Consider the following 17,150-nt stretch of genomic DNA (forward strand, 5'->3'; position numbering starts at 1 on the left):
TTCTAGTCCGAGGCAAAACAAAATATGCATAAAGACACACCAAAAGAGCCCGGCTTTCAGTACTTCAGTACTTTGATTTGTTTCTGCCATGTTTTGTTTGAGTGAATTTCTTTTATAAAAATATAAAAAGCAGGTAAAGGGAGTAGATTTGAAGGAAATTTAACATAGAAAAAAATTTATTTAAGCCAAGTCTGTATTTAAGCACACGTTAGAGAATCAATAGCAGTAATTACCCGTCAACAAGGTACTAAGCAAGACGTGTCAATTAAAAAATAATCTTTAAGCGCCTCTGTAGACAGAATTCATTGACCCTACTCCCCTGTCATTGAATGGAACTTATGAATTATATATACATATATTATTCCTAGGTAATCAATCAAACGAAATAGTTTACAATCTACTGGCTTCTTATTGAAATGTGATTCTCTCCTTTTAAAGGAACTTGTACAGATAAAAAACACTGTCTGATCCAATCTCTTCATATCCATAAATATTTCAAATACTTGTCCAGGTCCCCCCCTGTAAAACAAGCATTTCCACTTGATAAGGTTTGATTACCATATGAATAAACTAATGTCTGGCATTTACTTTAAGGGTGGGAAACTATGTTGAATTCAATGCACAGGTATTAAAAAAAAAAAAAGCACGGCCAGGTAGAGACATTTTACCAGTGTGCACACAGGCAGGTTCATGCCTGTCAAACATGCATTCACCGACAAATTTCTAATTTTACACAGGCCCCCACCTACATACATTTTTGTTCCAAAAATCATCTCGACATTGAAGACAAACAATCTTCTACTCCACATTCATGTATTACCGACTATATAGGTTCTAATTTGTTGTTTACCAGACTGATGAATTTGTAACCATGACAAAAACGGCCGGTAAATGGGAAGAGAAAAAAAATTGTGACAAAAGATAGTTGTCCTTTGTCAGACACGAGTCCAAAGGTTGCCAGTTATCAAACTTTGGTCTCAGAACCAACACCCAGATCATGTTCTTTTGGGGAAAAGGGGTAAGGTGTTTACAAACAATGTGGCTCTTTATGGCGGGACTTAGCCCATGTTTGGAGAGATCGGTCTGAGCGGCTCAGGCTGTACCATTAGATGTACATCTATGCTCAACAGGAAACATCATCCCTTCATCAATCGGGCAAAGGAAGTGCTTACATCAGGAAGTTCTAAGAATGAAATACTTGAAATGTAATTCTTATAGGCATGTACAATGCACTAATCTGAATTATACAACAAGTCTTTGTTACTTAGGTTTATTTAACACATGTCTACACCATCGGATGTTATATGGTTTAATACAGGTCCATAGCATCAGATTTGTCCTTTTTGATAATTGAACTTAACCTGAACTTTGGATTTAGATATACCATTTATTTACAACAATAACAGAGACGGTATTTAGGTATGTGTTAAGACAATTAGGCTGATAAAAAATAAAAATGAAATTTTCAAAGCAGAGGGAAAGAACTGGTACATGGATAGATTAAACTCCCCTGTGCGCCATATCTATTTTCACAGATAACTATTTCAGTCAAGAATTTCACGGTGTTGCTGGGCAAAAATCAACAAGTGAGAAAAACATGAAATCTCCCATAGACTTGACTGCTGACAGAGAAGCTCTCACAAGCCTCTCTCGATGTCTTTAACACATGCCACAATACAGAACCGAGATCAGAGCCCAGCTCAGCCAGCCAGCCAGCTGTTCTATGCTCCCTCCAAAACACATCTCCCACATAATAACAAACAGACCCCCACTGGACCCTAGTCACTTAGCTAGCCTCTTGTGTCAAGTCCTACATCACTGAGTGACCACTGTCCAACAAAATGCAAGTTAAAATTGTGAAGTACATAAAAAACCCTCAAAACCAGTTTTATACAACACATTCCTAAATCCCGCTTTTTAAAACCGCTAAACAAACCGTTTAGCTTGAGATTTTTTCTGCACCACTAGCACATACCTGAGCAGAGGAATGCTGTCCAATTATTCCCGAGCCCGGTGGGAGAAACCAGCGGTCAATTCCAGTGTTTAGTATCTACTGTTAACATTACACTCTCTGTACCGAAGACAACTGCTGAAGATGGCTACATCCACTGGTACAGCTGGTATATATGTACGGCAATCAATAACAGCAAACAGAAACTAGGCCATCGCTCTGACTGTGTGTGAAGTCATAATGTGGATGTCAGATACTTGCTTACTCATGCAAGGTTTAAATGGCAAATATGCTTTACTATAAGGAGGTTCATGGTGGGAAAAAGGTGTATATAGAGGTTCATTACAGGAAAACCGGCTCAAAGAAAATGATATCTTAGGGATTATAGAACAGGTGCTAATAACTTTATTTACAAGCAGGCATTGTTTGTAAACATATTTATATGTAGTACAATGTGCTTTAATACTACATAAAGTCACAATCATCAAAACAAGACTTTTTATTTATGAGCAAGTTATGCAGATCAATTTTTTTTAATTGCACATAAATTCTGATACTGTTAATTGGAAAATTATTTCCCTTTTAAAAAAATATGACATTGAAAAAATCTGAGTGCATGCATTTCAGATCTTGCTTTCATTGTATTTGTACTCATATAACTGCAGTCATTTGCTATATATGCTTCAATACGAGGGTAATGAGAGAATGACTAATTTTTAACCACATTTAAAATCAGGTACCCATCTACCGAAGGGTACAATATTGAAGAGGCTCTAACACAATATACATCAGGTGCAATAATGAGTCAGTCGGTGCTGATGCCCAGACAAAGCTTGAAATGAACACACCCCAGGGAACATTATAGTAATGTCTGAGAAAGGCCCTCGGAGGGAGCCTACAATGGTCCTTTAGTATTTCATAACTGAGGCAGACTTCCTTTGAGTTTGTAATAACCTTACAATTGACAATTAAAAAGCCCTTAAACAATACACCCACCCACACATCACTGGGAATTATCTAAATAAAGCGCTAAGTTCCTTTCATCTACTCGGGGTGATGTGTGGAGTAGATGAAAGAGACCACATCTTGCTTATAACTCATAACAATAATCAGTGCATTCTAAACCCCCCCCCCAAAAAAAATGATTTAGGTAAAATTAAAAACCACCGAAAACCAAAAAAAATCATTGTGCACTTCGGTAACATTTTAATGACCAAAAAATTATGAAAATAATCCAACTTCTCTACGTTTTCAAGCAGTGTTGTGACCTTCACTTAATCTTTTTATATGTGTTACCAGTTTTTTTTTGTATATTTACCAAAGTATTAAATCATTTTCAAAACTGAAACTTTTGCAGGTGAAGTACCAGTACATGTACCTTATACAAAGTTTTTGCGTTAAATGAGCAGAACTTTGACAACAATACATTGCAATACAGTTTTATTGCAGAACTGCATGTAAATCTTCAAACTCCATCTAAGTGCATGACTAATCAAAACACAGTAGCCGTATAAACTTCACAGCAACAGTTTCTCTTTAGTAGTACTATAACATCCCTCTTGAGATTAAGATTAGCAATATATGCATAATTCTTTGTCATGAAGAGATCTTGATTTTGACTCCAGATATCAGGTATTGCCTGATATTTCAAATGATCCACTGTGTTTGATGTGATTGCCTTTAGCTTTCCTCAGACTATTAACATGACTTATTAACTAGCAGTACAGACTCAGCTAAGCTATGTGGTTAATAGGTCACCCGGGAAAATAGGTCACTATAAATTGCCTCAAATTGGCACTCGTAGTAATAATATAATGCAGTAAACACAACTATATTTCTCAAGTTTATAAAAAAGATAAATCAAAGAATTCAATTTCAAATTGGGTTAATTCAAAAATGTCTGGAACATTATTCTGCACTAGGTTTTATTGAGAGGGGCAGGATTACTTGTTGCCTGATCGTATGGTTTCTTTACGTCAGTATCATTACAAAACAACAAGATAACAAATATTGGATCTCTGATGACAGTCAATTTTTTGCGCTGTATATTGTGTGATGTTGGTGGCTAATTGTATCGTATTACTTGATTATTACTCAAACTAGACCACTCAGTGCATGCAATTGTGGAGTGATCAGCTTAAAGTGGCATACGATTCCAGTAGCTGATCTAGTTAGGCGAACAAAGAAAAGGAAAAAACGCAAAGAAACCACCAATCAATAGAGCAAAGCAGTTGTTATTTCCTGGTTTAGAAAAATTATGTTCGTCTTCAAAATTGTTACACTAGATGCCTTACAGGCCCATACTTAACATGGAGGTTTCCTGGCCTACACCCAGAGGGGCTATAAGTAACACAGAGCTCCAATCAAATACAATACTAAATCATTTAGCTTGGTATTCTCTGACCGCCAGATTTGGGGTTTTTCATGACCTCAACCTTCAGTTTGTGCGTCATTTTATGCCTGTTTCAATAAAATATACACGCCTCATATTTTGCTTACTGTGCTGGATGTTCACTTACAAAAACCTAACAGATGCGAATTCTCTGCCCATTAAAATAAAGTTGCTTCAATTTGTAGTCATTTACTAATAAAAAATTGTACATCATCAGCATGCATAGGCCATTGATTGTACAAAAAAAAATAATAAATGCAAAACTAAGAGTAGATTAAGGTAAAATTGGTAACTATTATACATGTATTGGAAAGTTATCTAATAGCAACAATGGATGAATGGATTTGATAATGTTAAAGGACCAGTTCAACTTTGTGAATGACAATAGTTGGGAGAAAAAAAAGTCTGCTAATTGCTAGTCTGTTAATGACAAAACTGAATAATTCAAGTAAAACTAGAAATGAATACCTTTACCCTCAATACTGAATGGATAAGTTATTTGTTTTGACGAAGGTATTCAAAGACAATAATGAATACATCCAATAGTTTTTATTAAATTCACGTTTTCAGATAAAGATAACTATGTAATTAAGTTTTAATGAGCAGTCTTTTTTTTTTTTTAAAGCAAAAAAACATTTTCCAATCATTGCAATATGAATGTATTAATATCTTTCAGATCAATTGCAACTGAATGTAATGTAATAACTTCAATTTCAAATGACAATTAAATAAATAGTGTTGGATTTTGGTACAATGGGTGCATGCTTCCATTAAAAAGTTCTCTAATACATCACTCGTGGTGTGGTGCATTTTCAAATTTTATAAACGATCTGCTTGATAGAAGCCCAGAATCGCAAGCCCTTCAGACATTAAATTCAATAAAAAAAAAATTATCCTGGATAAAACAGTTTCTCATTGGTGAATTCTGGACATTTAATACATCAACAGAAACCTGGCAGTATTGAATTTTGAAATGTCTGTCACTCGGGCCAGGTATGAATACATGTCCTGGGGATAATCCAGTGCAGTTTTACTGTCCTCTGATGTTTCTACAAGCTGTAATTGTTAGCAGCGTTACTGTTGCCATTATACTGTGCTTATAAATGTCACCTATAGAAACTGTAGAGTTAATGTTTCCTTGGGGTACTTGTCTCTATGATGGTATCAAAAATTGAGTTCATTACAACAATTTTACAAGCTATAGAAATATGATGCAACAACAATAATTTTTTTCACCCTGCTTTCCTTTCCAGTTATTTATTCTAATGTTGCCTTGATATAGCTCAAACATCTAGACAATAATCCTTAATGTCCAGAATGTAGGTCATCAAAAAAGTTGATACCAATTTTTTCCTGAATGCCAAGAACAGAATATTATTTGAAAAATGTCCTTGCTGCAAGGGTCAAATATGAAGAGGAGGTTAATTTAAAACACATCGCATCACTGCAGCTAACATTAAATTTTCTATCTGTATTTGCTTTACGGCCATCTATCAGTCATTTCTGCCCATTACTATGTCACAACACAACCTTATCAGAACTAATTTGTGAGGGGCTTAACCTTCATTTTTCAAATCGTCACCCAAATATTGCTACTTAAGTCTGCCACCATGTCGAATCTGTCACTGATCTGTTAACAAATATCAAGACTTTTTCCCCCCAATCGATATTCATCTTGCGGCTTCTTGTAATTAAATGATACATTCCTACACCAGATAAGTGCAATCAACATCGGCATTGCTTGGAGAATGAGATGCTGTTCAGGCAAGTCCCTGTTAGATAACTTTTCCATAGTACAGTCCTACTCAGCAGTGATCCCATTTGACAAAATTGACGTTTCCAGGTCAATCTCGATTCCTTCAAAAACAATAAAGTTCCTTGTCGCCTTCGGAAGAAATACTAAATAGCCTAAAGATGTCACTGCTTCAACACACATCCTTATGATATTGGAATTGTGACGACAGGCACTCAATGGCATCACATCACGAGGTCAACGTTCCAAGATATTTTAAAAACAAATCTTAAGTCGCATACAAGGAACTAATTTGTTTTCCCATCTACACCTGTTTTGCTTTGAAAATTAAAGAATACAAGAAGAAAGTGGTTAAAACCAGGAAAAAGTTTTGTCATGGATTCAATTTATATCATATATAGCAACACTGGCTTTGAATCCAAATTTGGCATTATCTTTATGTTCATTTTGGTTGTAATCAATATACTTACATGTATTTTTTTCACCCTGAAAATGGTTCTATTTTTGTCGAGCTAAATCTGTAATTCAAATAACTGATGCAGCGGCAGAACATTTTCCCCCTGCATCAAAGACCTGATATCCCATTAAAAGTGCACTCTGTTTGGAGTTTAATGTTTATTACCAGTAGAGAGAGATTACATTACAGCCACCATTATACATATTCAGGGCTCAACAAAAATTTTTTTTTCAATCAGCAGCTGCACTTTGTAACACAGATAAATACAAAAAACAGCCATCACTGGAGTACAAACACAAAAAGAAAATCTCTATCAATGTCAAGATATTCAACAACAAACCTATTTGGGAGCCGACAGCTTGCTTTGATAGCCGAAGATCAATACAAACTCTGTTTACGCCGTACATAACCCAATTATCTAAATTAATAAAGAAAATAAGTCAACCTTTCAAACAAAATGTAAGAAAAATTAGCATGTTAGATCACATCAGTTAGGGCTATATCAAAATACTACTTTCATTAAAATCCCACTAACTTGATACCTAAGGCTGGAGACAAAATCATATGCGGGTCATAAAGTATTATGTCCCTACAGTATCAATATAGTGAACTATAGAAATATCCAAAACCATCAAGGCTGCAGCATCTGGAATGTAATAATTGTGATTCAAGAATGCTACCCACATTTTGCTTCACTCTGAAAAAACATACATACATACTTTGCTGCAAAGTTTGGTTCAAGGACGTTCTGATAATAACGACTTCAATGTATTAAATCTTGATCTTCTTGATGGGAATTTTCCCTCTAGAGCTGTTTTTTATGACTTTTATTAGAAGTATTATTTCTTTTCCATTTAATGTTTCATAGAATATGAGTACATTCCAGATGTGAAAAATTGCTTTCTTTTTTTACTACTTTTAAGTAATGACACGTGTATTAAGCAACCAGAATATTTATTCTTGCAAGCTATAAGACCATTAATAATTTTCCCTCTTAAAAATGTTTTAACAGATAATGATTTTTATTTTCACACAACATAAAAACTCCCCGAAATAGACCTATCAAAAAAAATCTTTATGTACCTGTTAAATACAACAATGCAAAATATTACCAGGTAAGAAATACAGGTAGACTTTCTATATAATATACATTTCAAATTACGATTCAGCAATCCAGTCATAGTAATCTGAACATAAATAATATCACATATGATTTTGGTAAATCCTACACTTCCTCTTTTTTTCTATTTAGCTTTCAATAAAAGTATGGTAAGCAATATTGCCATTAAAGAGGAATAACTCTTGATAGTGAAATATAAAAGCAATAAATTTTTGTGCAAGAGAAAACAACTCTGTATATATTATCAGTTTCTTCCAACAAAGTACATAGAGTCTCATGTTTGCATTTTAAGCTTTAGTTTGGAGTTTAAATCCTAATCTGAGACTCCTTTGACAATTAGTAAACCCCAGCTTTCATTATTTGATGTTTGTAACAATATATATGGCTATACTGGTCCAATCTTGTGTCTCAACCCCTGACCCAGGGGCCATGAATTTCACAATTAGGGTGGAGGGCTTCATAGAAATCATAACCATGAAATTACTTTTTCTAAAATACTTAATGGCGTATAGAACAGCTTTTTCTAAGGTTCATTACTTTTACGCTGTAAGGGCATTTTGACCCAGCTCTAGGTAGGGCCTAAACACCTGACTTTCACAATTTAGGTAGAGGGCTTCATGGACTTCATAACTATGCGTTACTTTATCTCAAATATTTAATGGAGTAGAGAAGATTTTCTACGATTTAATACATTTTCGCTATATGGCCATAATGACCCTATCATAGGGCCTAAACCCTTCATCGAGGGATCATGAATTTCACAATTTTGGTAGAGAGCTTCATGAACATTATAACCATGCATTAATATTTGACACTGACCACAAAAAATAGCTTAAACTTGGACTAGATGATTGATGCTATTAATTGTACTGCCTTCATGCATGCAGTTTCATCAAAACTAATAAAACACAATCAAAAATAATAAAATGCAAACTGCAAATGAAATAATAAATTGTTTTTATAAATTTAATTATATATATTGTCCAGGGATCAACATTAAGGGTTGCCCAATTGTCAGGGCAAGTAAAATGTCATTTCAGTCAAGTGAACTATATTATAATACTGGGAGTCAGAGGCAAGTAAAAGGATGACATGTGTAGACTGTGCACTTGCACAGAATGTGTAATACATGTATTAACATTCCAAAACTAGTGCAAGATTTACTGCAGCATAAATAATTAAATTGCAAGTTTTTGGCATATGTGCAGCCAAGAAAATTTTCTGAACCAAATATTTGCACAGAATGTAATAGGAAATTATGTTAATCAATTAAAATTTGATATAAAACAAGTGTATATTTTTGTGCACCCTATATTGCATTTTAATTGTACATGTATGTGATGATCTGTAGATAGTAGCTCTACAACATTTCAAACCAAATTTTTACGATAGAGCTGCAGCTGAATAGAATTAAATGAAACATATGTTCAAACTCTGATTAATTGTTGTGATTTTCTTTTTTTAATTTTCAGTTCTTGATGATCTGCCCAAGGACAGGGTAGCATTAATCATATCAATTTTACTCACTTTTACCTTGCATGTTGCTGCTGCCATCATACTTAAAAATCAAACAAAATATCAATTAATTTCAAAATGCAGTTACATTTACCATCAAACTATTTCATTAAAAAATTTGAAACTGTATGAGTGGGTCTTCCTCGTTTGCCGCATATTAGTCAGACCCCAAGAGTCAGAACTTTGATACCAAGAAAAGAGTTAAGTTACTCTTTATGCATTAATGAATTTAAAGCAGTTTAAATACAATCTGGTCATACTTCACATATCAAAACTTGTCATAAATTAAATTACTTGTTATTTCTGAAATTTCGATATTTCAGCCCCAGGCAACAGTCTGCAGGTGCGAAACCGACAACTTCCGGTTGATTTACAAAGCGAAAGTTTCATTGGTTGGTTGAAAAGAATTGACTAATGAAATCACAGATAACATATTCGATACAATTTGCCGGTGTAGACGTCCGAGGTAGAAGACGAAGGGCTGAGAGAAAATCCATCGGCATCCTCGTAGTGTGGAAAATTGAAGAAGAAACAAAATGTGGTCCATCTTAGGAAAGATGATGTTGATATTTCTGCTGGTACTGCCATGCACAGTTATGATTTTTGAGAATGGTGAGTTGTATTGAAACATGATTGTTTTTCAATACTACGTGGCATATTTTGATAGTAATTTAAATGTAAAATTTTGTCTCGTCTTCAAAAAAATATGAATGTGTCCTCAGCAACTTTACTTTAAAGTATTACACAAGGTTGATTTGAGCTCATTTTTAATTTTGAATTGATTGTTAGTGTTATTGTTACCGTCGAACTGTGTCTACCCACAACAGCTGTGATAAGATATTGTTTACTTATCATATATGTTTGCTTTCATACCCTGGGATCTAAAATAAAAAAAGTTATGACTGCAATCAAAGGAAAAGAATATTTGCATATAGTTTGAAATAATGAAGGTTTCATCGGGCTTGATTAATCTAACACATTAAATTAATGTGTTAGACTTTGAAATATGGGTGATTTCCTTCTTTGCCCCCATTAAATGATAAGTTATCATGTACATATGTGTTTGTAAGCGTCCTATTATGTTATATTGTGTATATACTCGCACAGACTACAAGAGAGGGAGGAGACTTACTTAAATACTGTTTTGTTACTGAACACAATTCATTCTCTTTTGCTCAATCATGACAGTCGTTTATAAAATGCAAGACATGACCACTTTAAACATGCAAGAACATCACCCAAATTGGCAATATTGCATATAATCTTCTTTGAACTTCAAAGGCATGAAAATTTGATGTAAAGGAAGACAGATATGACAGATGTATAGGAGGGTTTTTTTTAAAATGAACTGCTTTTTGTACTGAAAAGACAAGAATTTAGACTTCAGTGTGTGGTGGGTATCTCTTCCCCTTATAAAGGTAAATGTGTTCTTTTTTGTAGATAAAGTAGCTGTGTATGCTCAAGATGGAGATTCTGTAGAAGGAGAGGATGACGAAGACACTGTTGTTGAAAATGAGGATGGGGTAGAGGATGCAGACCAGGCTGTTACTGAAAAAGAAAAGGTTAGACATAATGACAAAAAGCATGAATAGCACAGAATTATTCAGGAACTGTGTGCAATAAGTTTATCCTCAATGTTACCTCTATCAAAGCAGTGGAGGTCACAAAAGTATATGAATTAACTGGACCATAATAAAGTAATTTAAGATGTTTGTACTGTGACTTTAAAAGCCGCAATGTTGTATTGTAGGAAGATGAAGAGGAATCGACTGAAGAAGATCAGCAGCTGAAACCTTCTCCTGATGCAGATGCTGTAATGCTCTTCACAAAACCCATTGGCACCACTGGTGGGTTAAACATAGCTTTTCTCCAGACTTGTTGACATATATGTTAATCTTTATAATTTGAAACAAGTAAAATCAAAATGGTCCAAAAAAGAAGGTTTGAATATGTTCTAGACTGAAAAGAAATTAGGATTATATATAAAAAAAAATTTAAAAAAAATTTATGTTCTAATGTTGGTAAAACTCGAGGTAAATAAACTTTAAACAAATGAAAGCAAGTAACAGCAAGCAGAATTCTTAAATAGACTCTGACTTTCCTGAGCCTTGCAATATTAACTGCAGTTGTTTTAAACTTATTTCATTATTGTGCTATAAGAAAAACAGCTACTCACACTTTTCATTGTATTTGATTTTGAAGCTTGTGTCTGCTAGAACCACTTTTACTTTCCATTCTAAACAGACTTTATGACTTTCTATCGTAAATTCAACTGTTAAAGAATTTATTTCATGATTTATAAAGAAGTTTGATAGTTGCATTAACAGTTAAACTTATCTTCATAAGTAAAGAAAGTGCATATTCAGTGAGTTGCAACATTGCCATTTTTGATTTGACGCACTTTTCAAGTGCAAAAAAGATTTAACTTTTCTCACATATAGCATCTATAGGTAAATTAAAAATATTGACTATCTGGGTTATCATGTGTTAAATTCATGGATTGCCATTGTTTTTCATTAGATTTGCCTGCTGGCCATACCATCAGGTTTTTGGTTGGGTTCACCAATAAAGGAGAGAAGACCTTCACCGTGCAGTCACTCGAGTGTTCCTTCAGATATCCCCAAGACTACAACTTCTTCATTCAGAACGTGAGTGAATATACCAACAGTATCACAAGTAAAATGCACAAAGAATTACTGCAAAATGAGATGATATCTCAGGTTAAATGTTAAACATGAATTTGGTGTTTTGATTTCTAGTACACAACAGCTCAGTACAACCAGGATGTGGGGTCAAGAAAACAAGCTACATTTGAATATGGATTTACCCCCAATGAAGGCTTCGCTGGTAGACCCTTTGGCTTGTCCATCTTGTTGAATTACAAGGACGAGGTAATTATTAATTAATACATCTGTTTCCATTTGCTGAATTGAACCAGTTAGGTCCTTAAATTTCACAAAGGCTCAATGAATTTCAGAGAAGCTGAGCTTTTTATAATTTTGTGTTTGTGAAACTGTTGAATATAACCATTTGCAGAGGCTGTTCAAGAATTATTTCTAATAGTTGAATTTGCCAAATATGAAATTTCAAGTACAGTTGATCTTCGATATTTCAAACATCAATATCTCAAATACAATGGATATGTCAAAGTGTTTTGTAGTATTTTACCCTCGATATCTTGAATACTTGAATATCTCAAAGTTTTTAAACAGTCCCATTTAGTTCAAGATAATGAAGTTTGACTGTATTGAAATTAGGTCATAGAAGTCAGGATCAAAATAAACTTCCACATTCAACAATATTTACTTTGCTTAAACTCTTAAAGCTTTTGATACACCATTCATATTGTAAAATTTGAATGTTTTAGGAAGGCAATTCATTCATGAGCCCTGTATTCAATGAAACTGTCAACATTGTGGAACCAGATGAGGGATTAATTGATGGAGAAACGTATGTATTTTCTTCTTTTCTGGGAAGAGTTTTATTTTTGGCATCATAAAAATTAAAAATACATAGGATGCATAAACATTTAGGATAAAACAGAAAGGGAAAATTGAAAGCAAGGAACAGCAAGCAGAATTCTTAAAATAGATTCTGACTTTCCTGAGTCTTGCAATATTAACTGCAGTTGTTTGAATCTTATTTCATTTTTTTATTGTTATAAGAAAAACAGCTACTTACATTACTGCATAATTTTTTACAACTTGTACTATAGAAGTCACTTCTTCAATTTGGATTCTTTACTAAAGATGACTTTCAAACACCTAGGTTTTTCCTGTACGTGTTCTTGGCAGCTATTGCGGTTTTGCTATTGGTCGGTGCTCAGCAACTATTGGCTTCTTTCAGCGTAAGTATGAAAAGTTATTGATGACTGATGCAATTTTATGAGGTTGTCTTTCAAATATGCCAGTAATTTATTTGATTTTCTTCACGTATCTCTAAAATAGAATAGTTTATTAAAAGAGAGATTTTTTCATCTCCAATATATTTTGACTATGCCCACATTTTTTAGGAAAGTATCACCACCCTATGCTTGCTTTTATAAGTTTGTTTTTCCATCTTGTGGTTAAAAAAACTAAGAAATTAAATGTAAATTAAATGTTTTTCAAGAAATATCACCAAGCCTTTTTGCAATATGCCATTGTTCTCAGACATTGCAAATTTCTATTGTATGCATCATTTTAAAAGAAAGAAACTGAAATCCAATGCAGGTTCAGAGGAAAGAAAATTTTACTATGGATTTTCTTTTCCAAATTCTTGCTAAATAAATTGGAGTTGTTTGAACCCTTACTTGATATTTTTATGCTTGAAGGGTATAGAAGCTTCAAACAGAGGAACAATTTATTCTTATTTATTTTGGGGAAGGGGTGGGTGAATATTTACATGAAATAAATTTTTCAGAAGATTACAAAATATGAAGCAGCATTTTAATTTTTGTTGCAGAAGAAACATCGCTCAAAAAAGTCGCACCGCCAACCAGTGGAGATGGGCACACAGAATACAGATGTAGACTACGATTGGATCCCAAAGGAAACCCTGGAGAGGGATTTAAGTAAGTACAGGAACTTTGTTTTCCCAGTTGAATTAAGAGAGACATTGCTAATTAGTTGTGTAATTAGTGTACTAAATCTTGTGGGAAAGATTGACGGAAACCTTAGATTTGAAATTTTTCCAATGCACCTTTTTATAAAGCATTGCAATATTTCTAGTGATATCTGATGTAATCTAGTTTATACTACTCAGATCTTGTGTAAGAATTAACAAAAACAAAAGAGTTGACTTGTTTCGCAACACAATTTAAAGAAAAAAATGTTTCAGTCGTAAGGGTACAAACAGTTTGATGTGCTAGTAACTTAATTTGTCCACTTACCAATTCACATCATATTTTGAATCCCCTTTTAGTTACTAGGAATGATTGAATTATTTGAGAATTATTGGCAAAAAATACTAATTGCTGCTTCATGTTTTGTAGACAAGTCACCGGGGCGTTCACCGAAACAATCCCCCCGCCAGAGGAAGAGCAAGAGGACCGCCGGGTCAGGAGAAGAATGATCGTGCTGATGCTGACCCTGATGGAAGTGGATCTAAAGACCAGGTCACTGTTACACATACAACGCGAGTACAACAGCTTCATGGACTGCAAGAAAATCATCAAACTACTCACAAGAAATCATGTTATTCTTTAGGTTTTTCTTTGTAATCTAACTTTTTAACTAATGGTATGAATGGTGGTTGTAAAGGGTTCATTTGCTCATTGAATTATTCCCCTTTTGTTAACAGAGTTCATTAGTCAGTATGAGAGATGGAGTTTGTCTAGTTTTCTATTTATCAATAACTTTGGAAGTCATCACGTTTAACATCTAGTGTGTTGACCACATTGTGTAATGTTACTGGTAATGGCATTTTCTTAACAATGATGAGTGTATCTTGTTCATTTGAAGTATATTTTTATTTAATGAAGTGTGAATAATCCACAGGGGCTCGTCACGAAGTTTTTTCAACCTTTTATATATACCACCTCTATACTATAAAATACACAAGGGAGGAATCAAAACTCGGAAAAATCGCTACCTCCCGATTTCGGTCGCCTCGTATTAATTCTTCTCGGACGTTAAACCCTGCACTCTAGGTATCATTAGATCGGGAAAGGACCATAGTTTTTAGGAATACCTGCAAAATTTAAACATCGGCAACAATTTTAGAAGTTTTCACGCATTTTCTTCCAGTTTACTCTCCGGTGACACTTTCTTCGATCAGATGTTGCGCTCTCATTGGTCAATTCAATGTTGCTCAAGATAACTCGTACGCGGACTTGTATTTTAGAGGGATTTTCAAACGATATTCAAACTTGCTTTGATGCAAGAAATACATAGTCACGTCCTACCGAATGTCCGATGTATGGTTAAAATATTTCTACATAAATATGAAAATTAATACATATACTCACCACGTAATAAGAACTTCTTCACTCACCATTTGAATATCCCTCTAAAATACGAGTCAACGTACGATTTATCTTGATCAACAAAATTAACCAATGAGAGCGCATGAATAAATTTGGTGCGCAACATCTGATCGAAGAAAGTGTCACCGGAGAGTAAACTGGAAGAAAATGCGTGAAAACTTCTAAAATTGTTGCCGATGTTTAAATTTTGCAGGTATTCCTAAAAACTATGGTCCTTTCCCGATCTAATGATACCTAGAGTGCAGGGTTTAACGTCCGAGAAGAATTAATACGAGGCGACCGAAATCGGGAGGTAGCGATTTTTCCGAGTTTTGATTCCTCCCTTGTGTATTTTATAGTATAGAGGTGGTATATATAAAAGGTTGAAAAAACTTCGTGACGAGCCCCTGTGAATAATCTCTAAATTTAATATATGGACTGTAAAGCAAACTGTGATAGAGAAGTATTCTATGAGGTGCAATTGTTACAAAAATGTTTTGTGAGTATTATCAACTATCATGCTAAGTCAGGTCAGCAGAAATTGACGATTCCGAGGTTTGACATTAATTTAGGGGCTGTTGTACTTTGGCGTTCGCCTTTTGCCACTGATATTGTATCAATTTATCTGTCTTTAAGTACTCTTGTAAAATGGTGCAGGGAAAAACTGACTGATAGAAAAAAATTGTGTGTCGGCCAATTTATTTATATGTTCTCAAGGATTAGGAATGTAGCTTTTTAGTAAGAACAGATGTTTTCGTGAATAAATATTTGATGGATTTTGAATAGCATGTATTGTTTAGTAGTAATCTTGTGAAGTTCTCAACTTGTGTCATTCCAAAGCCTTGTACTTGAAGGATATTTTGTATTTTGCATATAATGTGACAGCAATGTTTACATCTACTTCCTATTTAATAAAATAAGTGAAAAAAATGTTCTCATTTTATTGCAGACTTGTCAGTATGCATAACAGTTTTAGTGTCTGAAGGAAGAAGCTGAAAATGAACGCATACACTTGCGCATCAGACTAAGAATTGCTTAGTATTATGAATTTTTGGTCTTTATACATTAAAAATTATTGATTTTTATTCAAAAACTATGCAGTTTCTTTCGCCATATGTATTTGAATATATTTATAAAATGAAAGGTATTGTTTAAAAAAAAAATTGAAAATTCCAATCAAGAAAATATTTAAAAGTTTCGTTTTGTAGAAAATGTGATCTTTCTTCGATTTGATTATTACAGAATCTAGATTGTCAATCGTGCGATTTGATCATAGTTGGCATTTAATGAGCACATTGATAAAGTCATCCGCTCATTTGCCAGATTACTGAGCCATCAGCCATGGGGTTTGTGAAATTAAATGACAACACCCTATTCAAAGGTATTGAGACAGTCAAGACAAATATTAACACTAGCTTCTTCCCCTTACGTACTTTGTTGTTTCGATTTTGAAATACGTACTCCTGACATAAAATTGGAAACTGAAAATGTTAACATTTTCGCGGCAACAATGACACCGGTGGTATATTTCTGTAGATCGCACCGCTACAGGTGTAGTTTGAAAGTGGCAATTCAACGGTCATTTGCAAGAAGTAAGTTTTAACGAAAATCATTTTCTGAGATTTAATGAATGAAGGGTGGGAAAATATTGTGACGTGTAGGGGTCAAGGGACGAAGCGCCCAGAAGCTAGATTTTAAGGGTAAACCACAACATAAGCTGTGTAATTGATGAAGATATGAATCGAATTAATTTCAGTTTATACGAGTATATTAACATTTTCCAGTGTCTTTGCCTGCGATAACACTATGTATTAATTTTGTACTATATAACCCATAAATTCAAATGACGCCGAATTGAGGCGCCAGCAGGGTTTGCTTATTTATATTTAAATATTCAATCGTACGATGGCTTAGAATTATATAAATAATAAAGAATCATTCTTTGAATATTATGAGGTGATAATTTCGGTCGGGGCGTGATCAAATCCAATAAAGCCCGTCGGGCTTTATGATAGATT

General features: G+C 34.0%; 2 protein-coding genes across 5 annotated transcripts in view; one reads left to right on the forward strand and one right to left on the reverse strand.

Annotated features, from left to right (window-relative positions):
* The window catches only part of LOC128186729 (uncharacterized), a 33,009-nt gene extending 23,424 nt beyond the window's left edge, over nt 1–9,585 (reverse strand). The window contains exons 1-2 of one of the 4 annotated variants that reach the window (XM_052856594.1): nt 9,483–9,585; nt 9,207–9,231 (exon numbers count right to left, since the gene is read on the reverse strand). In XM_052856594.1, the coding sequence (XP_052712554.1) occupies nt 9,207–9,213 (7 nt within the window). In that variant the 5' untranslated portion in view covers nt 9,214–9,231; nt 9,483–9,585. Of the gene's footprint in view, nt 1–1,975; nt 2,208–6,893; nt 6,987–9,200; nt 9,232–9,482 lie in introns of those variants that run through there. The other 3 variants (XM_052856593.1, XM_052856591.1, XM_052856595.1) reach the window with 3 other exon arrangements.
* Nucleotides 9,586–9,612: 27 nt separating this feature from the next.
* On the forward strand, nt 9,613–16,065 carry LOC128186731 (translocon-associated protein subunit alpha-like). The gene is made up of 9 exons (XM_052856599.1): nt 9,613–9,800; nt 10,629–10,750; nt 10,939–11,035; nt 11,709–11,836; nt 11,948–12,079; nt 12,556–12,638; nt 12,957–13,035; nt 13,632–13,740; nt 14,161–16,065. Exons 1-9 carry the CDS (start codon nt 9,725–9,727, stop codon nt 14,238–14,240), a joined length of 906 nt encoding a protein of 301 aa, XP_052712559.1. The 5' UTR covers nt 9,613–9,724; the 3' UTR covers nt 14,241–16,065.
* Nucleotides 16,066–17,150: the final 1,085 nt, after the last annotated feature.

This window comes from Crassostrea angulata, chromosome 6 (genome assembly GCF_025612915.1).
Source record: "Crassostrea angulata isolate pt1a10 chromosome 6, ASM2561291v2, whole genome shotgun sequence".
NCBI classification, from domain to species: domain Eukaryota; kingdom Metazoa; phylum Mollusca; class Bivalvia; order Ostreida; family Ostreidae; genus Magallana; species Magallana angulata.